This window comes from Simochromis diagramma, unplaced genomic scaffold (genome assembly GCF_900408965.1).
Source record: "Simochromis diagramma unplaced genomic scaffold, fSimDia1.1 OVJJ01000606.1, whole genome shotgun sequence".
NCBI lineage: Eukaryota > Metazoa > Chordata > Actinopteri > Cichliformes > Cichlidae > Simochromis > Simochromis diagramma.
In genome coordinates this window covers 1,040,990-1,060,574 of record NW_024387233.1, presented here as the reverse complement: position 1 = coordinate 1,060,574, position 19,585 = coordinate 1,040,990, and the positions used below count along the sequence as shown (strand labels likewise).

General features: G+C 40.2%; 2 protein-coding genes across 7 annotated transcripts in view; both read right to left on the bottom strand.

The window, feature by feature from the left end:
- The window catches only part of LOC120746927 (gastrula zinc finger protein XlCGF26.1-like), a 72,562-nt gene extending 62,308 nt beyond the window's left edge, over nucleotides 1-10,254 (bottom strand). Inside the window, exon 1 of the mRNA XM_040052480.1 lies at nucleotides 10,145-10,254. The gene's annotated coding sequence lies outside the window, so the exon portion shown is untranslated. The remainder of the gene's footprint in view (nucleotides 1-10,144) is intronic.
- The window catches only part of LOC120746928 (gastrula zinc finger protein XlCGF26.1-like), a 45,241-nt gene that overhangs the window by 19,187 nt on the left and 6,469 nt on the right, over nucleotides 1-19,585 (bottom strand). The window contains exons 1-5 of one of the 6 annotated variants that reach the window (XM_040052486.1): nucleotides 10,145-10,265; nucleotides 9,669-9,854; nucleotides 8,333-9,051; nucleotides 8,134-8,193; nucleotides 5,473-8,060 (exon numbers count right to left, since the gene is read on the bottom strand). In XM_040052486.1, the coding sequence (XP_039908420.1) occupies nucleotides 6,403-8,025 (1,623 nt within the window). In that variant the 5' untranslated portion in view covers nucleotides 8,026-8,060; nucleotides 8,134-8,193; nucleotides 8,333-9,051; nucleotides 9,669-9,854; nucleotides 10,145-10,265 and the 3' untranslated portion in view covers nucleotides 5,473-6,402. Of the gene's footprint in view, nucleotides 1-5,472; nucleotides 8,061-8,133; nucleotides 8,194-8,332; nucleotides 9,052-9,668; nucleotides 9,855-10,082; nucleotides 10,266-19,585 lie in introns of those variants that run through there. The other 5 variants (XM_040052487.1, XM_040052488.1, XM_040052482.1 and 2 more) reach the window with 5 other exon arrangements.

Genomic DNA, 19,585 nt, shown 5'->3' with positions numbered 1-19,585 from the left:
CACGGTGGCAGCAGCCTAAGCAGAGAAGCCCAGACCTTCCTCTCCCCAGTCACCTGCTTTAGCTTGTCTGGGGGAACACCAAGACGTTCCCAGGCAAGCCGAGAGATAATCTCTCCAGCGTGTCCTGGGTCTGCCCCGGGGTCTCCTCCCGGTGGGACATGCCTGGAACACCTCACCCAGGAGGTGCCCGGGAGCATCCTTGTCAGATGCCCGAACCACCTCAGCTGGCTCCTTTCGATGTGGAGGAGCAGCGAGTCTACTCTGAGCCCCTCCCGGATGGCTGAACTTCTCACTTTATCTCTAAGGGAGAGGCAAGCCACCCTTCGGAAGAAGCTCATTTCCGGCGCTTGTTTCCGCGATCTCGACCCCTATGGCACCTCCCGCGGGTGGTGCCATAGGGGTAGGGTGCATTGTGTGCCAGGCGGCAGCCAGGAGCGAATGCCCTGGCTACCAAGACTGGCAATTGGGACATGGAGAAGGAGCCTGAGTTAGTGCATGAGGTTGAGAGGTACCAGCTAGATATAGTTTTTCTCACCTCTACGGATGGCTTGGGCTCTAGAACCAGTCTCCTGGAGAGGGGCTGGACTCTGTCTCAGTCTGAAGTAGCCCCTGGTGAAAGGCAGCGGGCTGGAGTGGGTATTCTAATATCCCCTTGGCTTGCTGCCTGTACGTTGGGGTTCTTCCCGGTGGATGAGAGGGTTTGTTCTCTGTGCCTTAGGGTTGGGGATCGGGTCCTGACTGTCATCTGCACTTATGCACCGAGTGGTAGTTCAGAGTACCCAGCCTTCTTAGAGTCCCTGGGTGGGGTGCTGGAAGGTGCTCCACCTGGAGACTCTGTTGTCCTGCTGGGAGACTTCAATGAACTTCAATTTTAAAGTTTACTGGATAAAGTGGCTGTGTTGATGCTGTTTTTAACATTCAAACATACAAAACTGTATGTTTGAATGTTAAAAACATTCAACCGCAAAGTTCTTTCATCTAAACTTGCACTTTTGAGGAAGCTATTGTTAGAACAATTAGCTTATAAAGTGAGACTCAGAGAAAAGGCTCTGGTGTGAAGTGTATGGTTTTCAGGGTTTTTATCGTTAAGTCCGTTTCCCTGGGTCTTTTCCCATGTTGTAGTCATGTGTCTTATTTTGAAAGAACTATTTAAGCGTTAACATAGCGATCAGAGAGCATAAAGAAGCAGAGAGGAGGATGTTACTCTCAATGTTCTTGGCGCATTTCAGGAGGACGCTGCTAATAAAGTTACACAATTACACAGCTGAATTCGCGTTTATTATTATATTTACAAAATACCACAGTTTTCGTCTTTGTCTGTATCGTTTTATTTTGTTGTATTTATCTTAAAGGCCGGTCCCTGAAAATATCGTCTGAGTTGTCCCTGGTGCAAAAAAGGTTGGGGACCGCTGCCCTAAAAAATGTAGAGAAAGTCAGGATCTTTGGGCTTATGTCCACTAAGCATATTTTTTTGTTTGTTTGTTTTGTTGTACTGTACTGCTCCAAGACTGACCACTAGCTTTTTTTTTTTTTTTTCTCTTTTGGCTCTCAGCGAAGGCGGTCGCACTTTTCTCCTCTCCTGCCCTTATCTTCCCTGCTTAGCTTCTTATGTCCTTGTCTTGTCTTGTGTTTTTACTTACTTTTCCCTGAACACTCTCTCACAGTCTGTTCTCTAAAACCTAAAAGATGAATTATGGATTTGATCAACTGGTCTCTGAATGCAATTGACACCCCTTCTCAATGAGAAGTCCGGGCTCGGGTGAGCCTGACTGCTGAAGATATCTACCTATTTGGAACCATGATAACAGGGTTCTTGCTGATCGGAACTGGCTTGGCCCTGGCTTATCGCAGAATTAAGGAAGCGGAACCGGCTGTTCAAACCCCCACAAGGCTGCCCGCTGGGATTGAAATGATGGGACGAGGCGTGAGTTTCTCAAAATGGGCTCATTGAGTGCAGCACGGAGAAGATCTTGGAGAACAATACTCAGAATAAGATCTCTGAGTGAAAAACTGGATTACATCTGGAGGGGCTAGCTCGAATAACACCTTTGAGCGCAAATTCGATTACATCTTGGGGAAGTGCACTGCGGTCGTTAGTTCTCAGAACTTGCTCTTTGACCACAAGAATGACAACATCACAGAACGTAAGTTTGGATAACATCATAGAAAGCTCACGGCTCTCCAACGGGAAATTGAGAGACTAGTGTTGGACTGTTAGAACAGCTTTGAAATTCATATGAGTTGTTCGCACTAAAGTAAAAACCACCATCACTTCATGCGGAGACCCCTTCGGCTCCAGCTGCAGCCTCAAGGCTGGAGCTGAACAAAACACCCTGATAACGAATGTGTTTAGACTGTTCCCCCCATTCCATGCAAGGCCACCTGGGTTGGCTGGAAGACTGTTTACTTAGCCTGGCGGGGCAAAGGACACTGTCTCAGCTGAACTCTGGACACACACACACATACACTGATATGCACACATTGATCCCCCCTCCCTTTCCAAACGCCTTCGATGCTTGTGCCCTACCGGGGAAGATGGCAGTCGACTGGACCAGCGCAGACACGCTGCAGGACCGGATGCGCTGTCTACAGCGGCTCTCTCTTACCCTTTACCCTCCCCTGTTGCTTGTCTTGTGTTTCTATGGTGTATTGATAGTCATGTGCTTTTTGTGCTGAGGTGTTTTTTCTGTTATCAAACTGTTCTCCCACTAGGAGCTCAGTCTGAGTGGAGTTTTTTTTCTCCTCCTCTTACCTCATGTTATGTATTTTCGTTGTTTTTTTCCTATCAGCCTATGTTATGTTACTGCCTAGTTAGTTTCATGTTTTAAATGTCAGTAAATGCGCCGCCCTGTGGTCCCTTTAACCCTTTAAGACCTACCATAGAACCAAGTCCGCCAGAGCTTATATTATATTTTTACATGTTGGTGTGCCATTTTTGGGAGCATTTCAAGTTACTATACATCAATACAACCATTATAGCCCAAATTTTAATAATATGTATGCATTAAGTGCATAGTAATTACAGAAATTGCAAAAAAGTGCAATAAACTACAAAAAAATTGAAAATCGTTTTTGTTTTTTTAACATATATTTCTAGTTAGAGAAATTTAAGAGGCTTATCCCTCAAAACTGTAAATACAAAAAAGTTGTACAAAATAGTTTCCCACCCAGGGAATTTATTTTGAGTGTTTTCATAGTTTTATTTTTGAAATACACCAATTTTTATATACTGCAGGAAAAGCTAAAATAATTATTATAGTGCAAATTTGCACAAAACCAGCATATGCATCAAAATAAACTATTTCCAGCAGTGCAATTTGAGTTCTAAGCATCCCAGAAACGACACAGAAAGTCATAAAGTCAAAGATAACTTTTAAAAACACCAGTATAGGCTCATAGTAGTAGTAGTAGTATTTATTTATTGTCATTGTCAAGAACAATGAAATTGCGTTTGGGGCTTCCATACAACCCAAAAAAAGAAGAAAATAATAAATACCCCTTAAAACCCAAGTGTACATATTTAACCCAGTGTGACTCCAATGCAATAAGACAATCCTTAGCAATAATGTTCGTAGAAATTCAGACAAAGACCTGAGAAACATGACAAAATACAACAATGCACCCATTCAATATTATATCATGAGGCCCTGATGGTAAAAAACTACATTTCCGTGAAAATTACGTCACTTCCGGTTTCGGGCAGGTCATGGCGGACATGCGATAGTTCGTGCTGATGGACGTAGGAAGTGTTACAAACAGCTGATCGGATCGGCAAAGCCTGTTTCTGGAATATTATGGTTTTTTTGCTGCAAGTGCTTTTTATGCAGTTTTTGCAAAGCTATATGTGGAAGGAAACTGTGACCTAGGACAAGCTGATGGCATAAGATGTAAGTACAACTCCTCCGGTTTCATATGCAAAAAAAATTATTGCGCTAGCTCACGTGGTTGCAGTGCTACCGGGATTTAAAAATAGGTACGCAAAAGGGAGCGTGCTCGCTCTGACCGGTTTTAAAGGGTTAAGTCGATATTTTGTGACAGTAGAAGAAGAGTTAGACAGGAAGTTCATGTTTTCTTGCTATGTTGCTTCGAGATGGCTGTTCCACATTCATGTCCTTCTTTGGGTGTTTGTTAAAGCATTGTCTGTAAGTACTCAATGGAAAAGCAATGAGACACTCCAAGTGTTGTCTTTATGTGTGATGGACCACAGTTAACAAGTTTTCTATGTGCTATTCATATGTAAATGAGATCGCCAGTTCATATGCTAATTAGCGGTGCTAATCGTCATGCTAGCTTCTCAAATGCATTGTTATTATCATTGGCACAAGTTGTTGTTTACAGTACAGATGAGTAATGTACATTTCCACATATGTTTATTGTTACAGTTTCACAAAATGAAAGAACCAGTAAACTTCTCAAGATCTCATCTATTGTCTGGAGTTCCTGGGTTCATGTTTAGCTGTGTGGATAGCTAGTCAGACTTCTAGCGAGGCCATTTACAGCCTACCTTTCTGACATGTCTCCTCAATGTAATGTTTGTGTGAAGTTGGTCAGAAGGTTCCTTTGTAAGTGCGCATGCGCCATTAGCGTGCTGCCTGCTGTAACCCTAATTTCCTTCAGGATTAATAAAGTATTCTGATTCTGATATCTGAAACAACTTGTAAAGTGAGCACAGAGCAGAAGTACACAAGGGTGAAGGCTTATGAGAAGTGTTGGCACTGGGATCTGCAAAGTGTCATCTTAAGACTACTTGCAAGCAATTTATAAAGACCCACTCGGATGCCCTCCATGCTGTAAATATAAAGCATGTTCCAGACGACGGGCCTGCTCCCAGAGAAAATTATGTATTCAATCTGAATCAATGGTCAGGCTGCTACTTAGTACTGCTGTTAATATTTAATCAAGTACCATTTATATTGTCAGATAGACCCTATAAAATATCCTTGCTCTCATACACAGCGACTTTACCATTTCTGGTTCGGGACCACTGTCTTCTAAAGGCTGGTAAGTTTTCTGGTACAAAATGTGAAGAAGTAAATGTGATGCATTCAGCTAGAAATGGAGCGGACAATGTACACTCCAATAGTGGATTTAGTGATCAGTGTTCATGACACTTTGCATACTAATGATCAAGGAACTGACCTCACAGCCCATTGTTCATTCATTATGCAAAAATTATGCAAGTGTTTATAAGATTGGCGAAACCTGCAGTCAGCTGAGACTGAAGAAGTCTCTGGGATGAGTTACGAAACGTTTTGTCCCACTGAAAACGCTACGTCCAGATGAACAGAATCAACTTCTGGGATTTCCTTACCTGGATGATTGAGCATGCATCAAGATATTACCCACAATTACTTAGGTACACGGGAACAAAGGGACAGCAAGTCAGTTTCTTACAGAGGAAGAAATAAACAAATAATTATACTACAATTAATTTTAAGCAGTGTGTAATTATTCAGAAAAAAAACTGAAAGATACGTCACATCTTTCTACATTTTATTTTTCATAGGATTCATTTAATCTTTAACATACTGCCTGGACAAAATGACAAAAATATATGACTTACAATAAAAATATTTTTACTGCAACATAACAAAAAATGAAGGTTTGTGTCTTCATGGAGCAAAACACACTCACATCCTGTAAGAAAACAGACCACTGAAAACATTAAATATATTGTTACCCATTCTTTAAAATGACACAAATTTATGAATTTACTTTTTTTTACTGTAACATTAAAAATTGCAGGAATGGTTGTGTCCTTCTGGAGCAAAACAGACTCACACAATATTGTAAGACAATAGAGCCCATTTAAAACACATTTCCTGTGAGTTACAACAGAAGTGGCGCAGCACTGACACTGATAATTACCTCACAATGAACAGCCAAATAAACAGTAACAGGTCTGACAGTTTGACCCAGAAGGTGAACTCTTCTGACATTTTGCTTTTCTTGTGATCAGATGATGGGAGTAATGTTGGCTCTGCATGCTGTTTGTGGACACAGCCAGTGAAGTTTAACTTGCTAAACTTGTGTTGGGATAACTAACTCCATAAGCTAAGATTTTGTAATCGCGGCTCGATCGCTTCACAACATTCATGATCTTCTCTTAAACTCTTTTTCTTTCCATCCTGTCTTGCAGCTCTATTGTCATCATCCTTTCCTGAGTATTGCCCTCTCTTTGAAAAAGGAAGAAGGGGCTCAGAATTGATGTAATCCTGCCCCCACCTTCAACCCAAGTATGTGTGGTAGTCACTGCTACCACACAAACATGTCCTGAACCACGCTCACATACTTCTCTGTCACTTCTGACTTCATCATGCAGTACCACAGTGCCTCTTTTTGCACTCTTTCATGTTTTCACTAGATCTACAAAGACAGTGAAGCTCTGACTTTCTCAGGAAATTAAAGCTGAATTCTGTGAAGCCTGATCTCAAGCTTTTTAAGTTTGACGCAGCATCCAGAAGAACTTTTGTTCAGATCCCCTGTTTCTCCCACTGTGTTCAAATGAACCCTGTCAGGGTAATGTCCCATTGGTCTGCCACTTTTCTCACAGGAGGACACTTTGTGGGTCTTTTGATGGCTCAATAGACTTTTGTAATGGATGAAAGACTTTCCACACTGATCACATACAAATGATTTAACTCCAGAGTGGGTGCGCTGATGTGATTTTAAGCCAGTCATACGAGTAAAAGCCTTTCCACAGTCACCACATACAAATGATTTAACTCCAGAGTGGATGAGCTGATGCATTTTTAACCTACTAATCCCAGTAAAAGAATTTCCACACTGATCACAGCTGAATGGTTTAACTTCACTGTGGATGAGCTGATGTGCTTTTAAGCGGTAATTCTTAATAAAAGACTTTCCGCACTCACCACAGGTGAATGGTTTCACACCGGTGTGGATCAGCTGATGTGCCTTTAAATGACCTTTCAGAGTATAGCTCTTTTCACACTGATCACAGCTGAATGGTTTCACACCGGTGTGGATCAGCTGATGTGATTTAAAGTAAGCTTTCCTAGTAAAAGACATCCCACACAGATCACAGTTGAAAGCTTTAAATTTCATGTGGACGACTTGATGTTGTTTTAAGGTGCATCTCTGAGTAAAGGTCTTTCCACATTGATCACAGCTGAATGGTTTCACACCGGTGTGGATCAGCTGATGTGATTTTAAGTGACCTTTCTGAGTAAAAGACATCCCACACAGATCGCAGCTGAATGGTTTCACACCGGTGTGGATCAGCTGATGTGCTTTTAAGTTGGATCTCTGAGTAAAGGTCTTTCCACACTGATCACAGCTGAATGGTTTCAAACCGGTGTGGATCAGCTGATGTGATTTCAAGTGAAAAATCTGAGTAAAGGTCTTTCCACACTGATCACGGCTGAATGGTTTCACTTCACTGTGGACGAGCCGATGTGCTTTTAAGTTGGATCTCTGAGTAAAGGTTTTTCCACACTGATCACAGCTGAATGGTTTCACACCAGTGTGGATTAGCTGATGTGTTTTTAAGCTGCATCTTAGAGTAAAGGTCTTTCCACACTGATCACAACTGAATGGTTTCACACCGGTGTGGATTAGCTGATGTGTTTTTAAGCTGCATCTCTGAGTAAAGCTCTTTCCACACTGATCACAGCTGAATGGTTTAACTTCACTGTGGATCAGCTGATGTGTTTTTAAGCTCCATCTCAGAGCAAAGGTCTTCCCACACTGATCACAGCTGAATGGTTTAACTTCACTGTGGATCACCTGATGTGTTTTTAAGTTCCATCTCTGAGTAAAGGTCTTCTCACACAGATCGCAGCTGAATGGTTTCTCTCCACTGTGGATGAGCTGATGTGTTTTTAAGTTGCTACTCCGAGTAAAAGACTTTCCACACTGATCACAGCTCAAGCTTCTGTCCTCCCTGTTGGCGCGCTTGCGTCTTCTGATCTGCTTCATAGCAGGAAAAGTCTTTTCCACAGGGATCGCTGCTGGCTCATCTTTACTTGCTGGTGCTGGATGTTTTTGGTTGATGTCTTCCATGTGCTGAGGTTTCGGCCTGCTTTCACTTCTTTCTCCTGTAATGACAAAGAACCCAAACAGTGACATCAGGTCTATACCTTCAGCTCATCCACAAGTGCCCCCTCTTACCTCACAAAGATAAACAGTTTCACCATCTGCCAAACGTCTCAGGTGCCTGGGGACGCTATGCTGTGGTAAACATTCGAAGTGAGCTCATTTTGGGGATAAAAGTAGTAAAAGTTCAACATTGTGAATAAAATTTTGGCTTGTGTGACTTCAAAGTTTTTTAGTTTTTACTTTGTTCAAATTTGAAGAACATCACACTTACAATGTGCAGTTCAGGTTGTATGTGTGAGAGCTGTACAACCAAATCCACACTGACTCAGATTTCCCTCTGATTAACCACAAGGGTGTCACAGTTATCAAAGTCTGCAGACACTGTCAGCTGCAATCAACACCTTTTATTATAATGCACAGGTGAGTTATAATGCATCTCCACTAGAAGACGGTCCCCTGTTATCTACTTTTTCACAGGCAAGCGTGGGCGAGAGTCTACAGCTTTCTACCCCCCAAGGACACGTAGTCTAATGCCTTTATTTTTCATGGCCATGTCTACTTAATACTACACTATTCGGTTATATGGCATTTTAGTTCATATACAGCATAGAATTGAGGCACTTCAAATAATTTCATCTCAACACCTCCTTCCTGGAGATAAGGAGAAGGAGTCTCACTATCTGCCTCATGTCTCATGGTGCCTGGGAGTGTCAGTCCAACTCACTCACAATACCCATCTGTGTGTGGAATAACCTGTGAAATACATATTTGATGTTTTCCTATATGTAGAACCAAGTCACACAAAATGTACTATAGATATTACTAAAGTGATATTGTCAAAACATATGATCAACACATAAAATAAAGAAATGTCCATCACAAGAGTTAGCAGCTTACACAAGAAAAGACGTCAGAAAGAATATGAAAGAAGAAAAGTGGATTTTTAATGAGGTCATGCTGAGCCTCTTGTCCCGATTGTTTTATGTTGGGCTGAGAACAAACAACCAATACTCAGATCAGGTCCAGTACACAACAATTATGTATTAAGCACATATGTGGGAGACGTACATGATACCACCCTCAGTGTAGTCTGGTAGATCTCATAGAGGAAGGACAAGAACTTCTTTATTTAAAGGGTTGTACACGCTAAAGATGCATGAGCAAGTTCCTTTTTACAACACTTAGAATGCAGTTTCGAGACCCTTTCACCCCCAGCTGTTTCCTGTTGATCGTTATGAGGCCCGTGATCATGTATGCCACATCCTGAGTACATCCTGTTCTAACCGCCCCTGTGCAGGAACGTATGCAGTTACAAGCAAAACACTTCTTTTAATGTGTTTTAGTTTAAATATTCTTTTGCTTCTTGACTGACTGACTGACACTTACTGAAATACTGCTACGTGTATATTTCCCACAATATCCACAGACATCACCTTCATATGAACGGAAACAGAGAGTTTATCTCAAATGATAAAACATTAAGTTCCTGAGGCAGACAGACAGAGAGGCTAAACAGAAGGCAGAAATCAAACCAAAGTGAGCTAAGAGAGAGAGACCCTGTAGAAAATGATAAAGTTAAGCAACCAGTGTAGTTATAACTGACTTACTCTGGATCTCCTCTCAGACTCAGGAGGGGGCGAGCGGGCCGGCTTTGTAGTTGGAGTCGGACCAGCAGAGACAATGGGCTCACTGACCTCCACTCCCCAAGTCAGTCACCACGAGGACAAGTTCTTTGTTTAGAGATGATTTAATCCAAGCTCACCATCAACATCACTCAGCTGTCCTCGTCAGAACTAATAAAATAAAAGCAGTTACATTTAGAAACGTCAGTTTACTAAACATAAAAATATTGCTCTTTTAGCCTCGCTGACATATTCTGTAAAGATTAAATGACTTAAATCATCACGTGGTTTACAAAAACACATTTTTACCAAACTCAGCGAACAATTGCGCATCCAGAAATAACTGTTTTATCTCGTTTGACATGGAAACTTAAAATTACAAAGACACACTGAACACACCTTCCTACCAGCTGTAACCTAGCAGGAGAACGTACGTTCGTCTTCGCAGCTGCGATACATACCTCACAAAAAGCCGTTCATCAATTAGATTTAACACGACGCTTCTCCACAATACTTTGATGCGGGTTCTTCAAAAAGTGCCCTTTTTTTTTTAAACGGCGGAAAGACACAGCAAAGAGCACAGTACGCACACCCCTTCTTCTTCCTTCGTCTTCTTCTTTTTTCTTTTTTTTTTTACAAACCTTTATTTAAACATCATTATACAAAGTAGAATTAAACAGCACTATATTAAAGGTATTGCACAAGCTCATGGGAAAAAAACATAAAAAGAGGGATGTCTTCCTAAACATTTGGATTTGTGAATATGAAATTTAACCATTAAGATTAACAAGTTAATCACACATCTGTTGTGGTTTTGGTGTTTGTGTAGACCATGTTTGTAAATAAGAGTCCATGCTAAAAAAGCTTGGCGATGAAATGCAGAGATTTATATAGGGATTTTATCAATATTAAAATTATAAGTAAGGACACCTTCCTTAGAAAACTTGTACATAGGTATAGTATCCAAATGGATGTAGGATTTGTAATTATATTTTTAACCAATTTATTTTGAATGTGTTATTTAGAGTGTTAAAATCTAACACATTAAGTCCTCCATTGACACAGGAGTTCACAAGAACTGTTTTTTAAATGTAGTGTGTCCTATTTTTCCAAATAAAGTTGAAAAGTAACTTATCAACCTCTTTTATGAGTTTATTATCAAGGTGCAATGCCAATGCAGCGTATGTAAGATGAGAGATACCTTCTGCTTTAGTTTTTAATACTCTGCCTTTTAATGATAAATCTCTTAAGAGCCACAGAGTAAATCTGTGTTTGAGTTTCACTAGAATTAGATAAGAAATTTGACCAATTCTTCTTTCCTGGTTTTTGGTTATTACAATACCGAAATAACGAACTTCTTGTTTTATTGGAAGGAACAATAGTTGGGCAATTAACTAAAACAGGTACAGGGACCCGTTTTGGGACAGCCTCGTCTTTTCCCTCTTTGTATGTTAAATCTGGGTGAAGTACTGTTTGTTAATTTGATACTGCTGTTACTGTTATAATGTTTTAATCACCGTAGAAAGTAAGTACCAAAACCATATCTATCTAGAGCGTGAAATATAAATTCATGCTTCACCGTATCGAAGGCCTTGTAGAAGTCTAAAAATAATATGAAACCACTGCTATTTATCAGAATAATCCAGAATATCTAAAACCAATCTGATATTGTTATATGTCTTTTGGGCATAAAGCCAGATTGTCTTTCATCATTAACCGAGTCAACAACCATCTTAAGTCTGTTAGCTAAAATTAGAGCAAGTATTCTTTAATCATTATTTAATAAGCTATTTGGTCTGCAATTATCAATCATTAAGAGGTCCTTATTTTGCTTCAGAAACAATGTGGTCAAACCTTGATTCATCGTAGTGGAAAATTGGTGGTTTCATATGCTTTCAGCAAAAACCTCAAGAAGAAAGGAAGAGAACTCTTCAGAAAAAAGTTTTATATAATTCTGCAGTATGATCATCTGTGCCTGGAGCTGTATTATTTTTAATAGCCCAATTGCATCTGTGACTTCTTCTAATGAGACGGGTAGATCACATAATATAGAATCTTCTTGGCTGACAGATTTAACATTCAGCAATTATAAGAGGTGATCTGAAGCTTCCTGAGAAAATGTACAGCTATAAAGTTCCTTATAGAAATGACTACAGAGTTTAGAGATTAATCTGTAATCCTCTGTTATAACCACATTTATCATTAATTTGCTAATATTCTGCTTGAGTGTTTCTTTTCTAAGCTGAAGAAATAATAGGAATTGCGCTCACCTTCTTCAAGATCTGGATCTGATAAAAGCTCCTTTTGCTTTGTCTGAGTATAAGCCATCTAATTTATCTTGTAATTTAGCAAGGTTCAATTTATCCTCTTCAATTAGTGTCAATTTGAGAGATTGTATTTTCTTCCTCTAATCTTTTCGATTTCACGTTAAGGCTGCCAACCTTCCTTAAATATTTGTCAATTTCAAATTTTAATAATTCCCAGTTATTTGCAAACTTAAATTTTTCTCGAGCTATAGATCAATAGTTTGAGATCAGTTCTTTAAGATCCTTTTTCACATCATCTTTCTCTGTCATGAATCGCTGTGTGGCAGACAGGAATTGGACCCAAAATGCAGGCTCTTAGACACGAGGGATGAACTCAAAACCACAGCTTTATTTGCTGGCCGGGAAAAGCATACAAAAGCAAACTAAACTGAACTGGAAAATGACAAACTAAACACTCAGGGAGACACAGGGAGATCCACACAGCATGAGGGACGACACGACACTGACTCAGAGAAACACAGGGTTTAAATACACTGGGAAGTGTGTGAGACACAGAAGGAGGGCACAGCTGGGAGAAATCAGAACTGACGAGACAAGGAAGCGTAATCTGAACACACTGAGATCAGACACGGACCTTCAAAATAAAACGGGAAACACACACGCAAAGACACAGACTCAGACACGCAGGCTTAACGCAGAGACCTGACTACACTAGAGGGGATATACAGGCAGGGACGACAGAAAACAAAGGGAGCACAGAATAAACACTGGGAAACCAAAAACACAAACAGTTATCATTCATACTATCAAAAATAAGAGTACAAAATCAAAAACACCGGGTCACTGACCCAGAACCATGACACAACCTAACCAAAAGTCTATGCTTGAATGTCTCGAGTTAGAATTGTTGCACTAAGTAAACGTTTTGGAATGAGGATATTTGAATCTCCAAATGTCTATGAGTTTAAGGCGTACTATAACAGCTTTCAATGTAGTAGTAATTCTTTTTTTTTAACACTTGTAGTTTCCCAATTATCATACATAGCATTCTTATTATTTTACAGAAAACCACAAAATAACAATCCCACAGATCATAAAGACAGATAATACCAAGACAGGAAAAGGGAAACAAAAAAACAAACAAACAAACAAACAAACAAACAAACAAACAAAAAACACAGCAACAACAGCAAAAAAAAAAAAAAAAAAAGGGGGGGGGGGTGCACCTCTCTATTGTTTTTACAGGACTGTTCTAGGGCAAACAAAAACACTGAAGATTCCAGTTCCAGACCGGGTAAATTGTTGACGTATGTTAACAGAGGGTTCCATGTTGTGTGGAATTTGCCGATGGATCCGTTCAGAGTACATCTGATTTTTTCCAGTTTGACATTTTGCATAACATCCGTTATCCAGCGGTGGTGTGATGGAGCAGTAGTAGACTTCCATTTAAATAAAATCAGGCGTCTCACTAATAATGACAAAAAGGCAATGACCCTCTGTAAATGGGCAGGGGGAACAGAAGTCACAATACCAGAGAAACAACCAAAAATTATCACCAAGGGGGAGGCGAGATGTTATAGGCATAGGCTTTAGAGATGACTTCAAAAAATGATGACCAGAAAGGAACAATTTTCGGACAGGACCAAAACATATGAAGGGAAGTAGCTGGAGTCTGTTTGCATCTATCACATGATGGGTCTATGTCTATGTTTGGAAATATTTTTGCTAGTTTAACTTTTGAAAATGTAACCTGTTTAACACTTTGAATTGTATTAGGGAGTGTCTTGAACATATAGAAGACGAATGGAACCTGGTAAGAGCCATATCTCACTCTTCGTCAGACAGCTGGGCACTGTCGTGGAAAATTTAACAATAACCTGCAACACACCCAGCAAGCTTGATTTGAAGTGGGTTTAATAAACACATTTTGATGTGGAGAGAGCATCCCAGTGAAACACCAGGACCATCTCCGGATTGTGGCCACCGCCCACACAGACAAAGAACATTCCTCAACCTCACATGTTGGCCCCTCTCACGGGGGGCTATGCCTCCTCCGTCACAGAGAGAATTATGACCTTGTTTTCTGCTTAGCCTTCACCTAAGGATTTACATCCCTGATAAGCAGAAGGAGTCTCACTATCTGTTTAATGTCTCCCATTACAACGGCCTCACTGTGTTAACTTTCCACATGCATGTAAACTAGTGACAGGAGTGCTCTTACTATAGTAAAGTGAGAAAGTGATATTACTATAACTAATGTGATATGATTAAATATGTGATAAATACATGAGAAAAGAAATCTGCCACCACAGCACCCAAATCATTCTCCCACTGTTCTCGAATGTATGAAATAGACAGGTTATATGTCTTAGTTACATCAAGCTGCTCTCTCATAAGAACCTGTTGTTAAGACAAGGAAGTTTTTAGGTGTGTGATATATTTCCCACTTTATCATTAAATCTCCCAATTTATTAACTGTTTCTGTAAAAGACCCTCTTCCCCAGTGTTATTAGGGATTGAGGCACACATGCCTCACCAAACATCACACACTCCTTTGTGCCATTTGCTTTGCCCTGTCCAGATGTTTGCCATCAAGGACAGTGAATGTCCGAACCTGCAGGTAAATTAATAGCACAAACATATACTAACACTGATGTTAGTGCTTCTCGAGATTTAAAGTAAAACCCAAAAGTAGCCATGAGTTTCCACACAGCCAACACTTCTCAGCTACATTTTGCAACAGAATTATAGATCTTTCCTCTCTGTCTATGCAGCGTACTGTACTCTTTACTATTGTAGGGCCATCAGCCCGTTTAAAAGGTGTGAACCCTCTCCAAGGCATTTACAATTATCTTTACTGTGACCACATCAGTGATTGGGGAAACCAAAACAACCACAACTCTGGAAGAACGACTTCCTTCTTTAGTGCTTCCAGCATGTTTGAGGCCGATCAAAATCCCTCAATGAAATGGGATAAACCAAAAATCCAATCTTTACGGTGTCACATGTGTAAAAATTGAGTACACATGTCAAAAGAACTCACAACTGTTGTTACTATTGTTAAATTCTCCCAATTCTTTCGATCTTTGGGCTGAAGGATGGACAATATTCGGTGTACAAATGCTCAATCAACAATTACTTTATTCCATACAATTCAACACTTTATGAGCACAAACCATCCGGATGGGGAGACATGCATGAAGAGGGTCACAGCAAATCTCAAACTGGTGGAGGGTTACTCAAACTCTTATAGCCTCTAGTGGCCCCCACCTAGTCGTAAAAACCTAAACATTCACATTCTTTCTAACTCCTAGCGAGCCTGACTTATGGCCTTGGCTCCCTGTTTTGTCTGCCTTCAACAACGGTGGGGGTGTAGTCTCCCGTGGAATGTGCTCTCTGTCTCCTCCACTATCAGAAAAAGCAAGGACCTGACTCTCTGAAAACAGTGTTTCTTATAACTCAGCAGTATAATGCATCATAAACAATATCATTCATTCACACTGAATCAGCAGTCTAACGTAATACAAATCAGTTTAATAACTGTAATAGTTTTCACCTTCTTCTAATTCAGGAGAATACTACAAACTAAAACTGCATAATGATTTCACAATCTTTGATTAGGGGTATAACATGGCATAAGCTCATATTATAATCCCACACTATGTTTACTCAGACAATGAGGGCCTAATGCACTTACGCATCAGGAACTGACATGCTAGATAATCAGTCTACCTACCCTACAAAATGCACACAAGTTGCTGTAAAACTTGCATGCTATAATTACTCCAATCACTTTTACTCATGCTCAGGACTCTAACAGAGTTTGTGATGTTCGGAGAATCATGTAAATGCATATCATTTCTAAAATGATTATTAACGTCACAACAACGACCTCTGTAACTTAAAAACATACTAAGCTTTCCAGGGAAAGTGATTGGCTGTTTTAAGCAGATGTGATCTGCATTCATTCGCTGATCCCTCTTGGGTGCCACAGAGTCTCACTCTGCAGTCCCTGAGTTGGAGCTCAGCACGCTCTTGTTGGAGGAGGGGGCTCTTTTCAGCCCTCACCCTCTCGTTCCAACGCAGCTTTATGGTTATTGCTGTGGTTCTGGAATCTTCTCATGATGACTAGTAGGGCCCCAAACCGCATGACCTTTGACCCCACTGCCTGGGCTGTCAGCTCATCCACACCACAATTACCTAGAAACCAAATCGGTGAGTAAATACAAACTTCACACTTACGAACAACTGTAGGTTATAAGAGTATCCAACACCACAGACAAAAGTGTGCCATATGCAGTTTATTTCCCCAAATCATTAAAACACTACTGTTACCATAATTTGCCCAAACCATGGATCATCCCATGTGTTTAATTAAGTTACTGGTTACAGTAGTTTTATCTTAAGTAATGTCACTCACTTGTTTTCACACTTTGAGCTCAACACCTTAAAATGAATAACGATATGATCATGAGTAATCACTGCACAACCTGCTTCATTTCACTCATGTCCGCCTGTGTGACGCCTGAACCCTTAGAGAGGAAAAAAAAACATTAGCCAGCGGTGTTTCCTCGCAGGTCGGGCCTGGATCAACAGATTCCAGAGGTGTTGCTGTAAATCATGTGGTCAACCCTCCTTGTCTGTGAAAGGAGTGATACTGATTTTAACACAGTATGTGTTTCACATTGAATACACATTTCCCCCCTGTAGCATTTAACATTTTCCAACAATACAGTGTGTTACTGTAACCAACAAGCAGCCAGGAAAACACAGTTTTCTCCACACAAAATCAGTAACACAGAAAAGTAGCAGCTTAAGGGTTAAGTCTGTAAGGCCCACACACACTCATGTGAACCCACAGGTCTCCCCTCCTCTGGTCTCTGTCATCCTCCTGCAAAAACAAGCAAACAAAAGCACATGCATCCACGCTTTTTTCACTGTTTGGGTGGGTTAGGCATTAGCAGTGACTAATGCTAAAATAGTTAACGTCTTCTCAATTTCAAGTCAGTCACACTTAGTCCACATCATCAGTCCAGCCACAGTCCAATCACATGCAATCGTACCAATCATTGCTGATAGTGGAAAACCGCGCATGAATTTAAATATCCACTGACAGCAATATTACATCATTCCAAAAATAAAAACAATTCTTATTGCTTTTGAAATGGATTGGATCGCTACAATCCTTTTAAAACAGAGGACTTACTATCTGATATGGTCAGCATCCTATGTAGGTGAATTTTCTCAGAAGCCCATTGTAATCTAGAGAAGCTCACCTTATATTTGCTCTCAATTAAAGTATTTTATAACACTTTTACTCCCGATCTTGCAGGCCTGCTTTTAAATCATCAACACACAAAATATCACCCCCAGAGGGATGATACCTGGCAGGTTTTTTTCCCCTAAGTGCACTGTTACAAACAAAACATATTAGGCCTTGTTCAGGACATGTCTAAATATATATAAAAAATAAACCTGTGTTTCTCTTACAAAAAGAAAACAACCCTAACCTATCTGGCAAAATCAGCCTGGTACTAAAACCAACAAACAAACAAACCAAATCTACCAGAAATCACAGGAAAGGTTTTGCTTTCTGGTGACACAACATGCTGTAGGGATTAGAACCTGCCATGCAGTGCTGCAGTCACTGCTTCTGTTCATGTTCCCCACATCATATTTACGCCTTTAGACGAAGAAGAACACCCACTAGAATACCCAAACTGAGTTTCTAGGAACCTGCACCCAATAATTGCAGCAGTAAGGAAGCCAGGCTTTCCCTGTTGGTGCACTTGAAAATCCTCCCAAATCAAAACAGCTCACCGTTGCAGATCCTTTTCAGTGCCTCTCTTGGTTCTTTTAAAAATTTAGTCTGACAAAAGCCAAATGACGAATTAGCGCTTCTCTGCGCTACTTAATTTGGATTGGCTGTTCTTTTTTTTTTTAAGAGTCCAAGAGAGATGAGGCCTATCGCAATAGTTTAATTTTTCTATCGAGAAAAAGTTATTTCGCAATACATTTCGTTATCGTTCTATCGCCCAGCTCTAATGCTTATCCTACAAAATCTGTCTCTCGCTCTCCCTCTGTCTGTCTTTCACTCACTCACACAGACACACACCACCACTGTCAACTTTGCTAAATTACTAATGAAAAACACTGACCAGGCAGCTGTGATTGAGCAGCAATGTCCATCCAACTCTTTTCAAGGTTGTTGTAGTCGTGATAACTTTGTGAGGCCACATTGAAAAGCCTCGGATACGGAAGCGTAGAGCTGCCACCCAGGCAAAAGAAAAGTGAAAAGTATATTGTTCTAACAATATACCTTTCACGTTTTTTAACAATATAATATCACATTATTACAATATACAGAATTATCACGTTCGTACAATATAAATATTATATAGGCTACATCGCAGCTCCAGTCACGCTTCCATCACCGTCTTTCTCGTCTTTTCCCAGAGTAACAGCCCAACAGGAGGATCTGTTGGCTAGCACTGCTTAGCCTTGCACGCATTCTTATTTTAAACTTAATCTGGAATTCATTGCAAACTGTTTGTGCGGGATATGAACGACAAGATTTTGTTTTTCTACAAGAGTTAGTAAAAAAACATCTCCAGTGTGATCAAATCTTCTTGCCAAACATCTGCAGCTTGGCAGTGTATACAGCACTATAATGAAGAGACCTAATTCTTTTGAAAACCATACATCTTTCCACAGGTCTCAACTTCATCAGACATCACCTAGACACAAAGCTGGATGATGCCAGTGCAAACGGCAGCCTATTCGACGAAGATGATGGATCCATGGGGTCAGGAAAGCCAGAAGCAGGGCTGGAGCGGTACTTTTCATGTCCATTCACTGGAGGTGTGGATCCATTGCCTGGCGTTCCTCACATCAAGAAGCTGTCGATCAAAGTCAACACAGCTCTTCCTGCATCAGGAGCTTGTGAAGGACTTCTCAGTCATGCAGGACTCCTGTTCACTGCTAAACAGTTACAGCTTCACAGAAAGAACCTTGAGAGCAAACTGCTGCTGAAGCTTAACCATCACCTCACTGAGTGAAGAAATGGCACATTTTTGCTAAATATGCAGAAATAGATTCACACCCATACAATTTATGGTAAACTGAGCTGGCTTGTATGTACATATGCTGAAGATGCCTCGTTCTGTTTTCTCTGAGGCTGCTGTGGCATTTGGAGCAAAAATGAATATAAAGTTTACAGCATATCTTGTCACTGGAAATTGTTTGCACTGTTTATATATTTATATTATTTACTGCAGGTATTGGTGAAAAAAGCTTGTTTGAAAAATGTTGTGAAAATCTGGAAATTAGAATTGTTGTGCCTTATTTTGTTGATGTTTTTACATATATTCCTTTTGAAAATACTAAAATTTGTATATTTATTTATTTTTGTTTGTCTGATAGCATTTATAAAATAAATCGGACATTTCAAACAGTTACTCGCTACTTGAGTAGTCTTTTCACCAAGTACTTTACTCTTACTCGAGTAACTTTTTTGAAGACTACTTTTCACTTTTACTTGAGTAATAATATTTCAAAGTAATGCTACTCTTACTTGAGTACAATTTTGGATACTCGACCCACCTCTGTAACCGGGCATGATCAGAAATGACGATT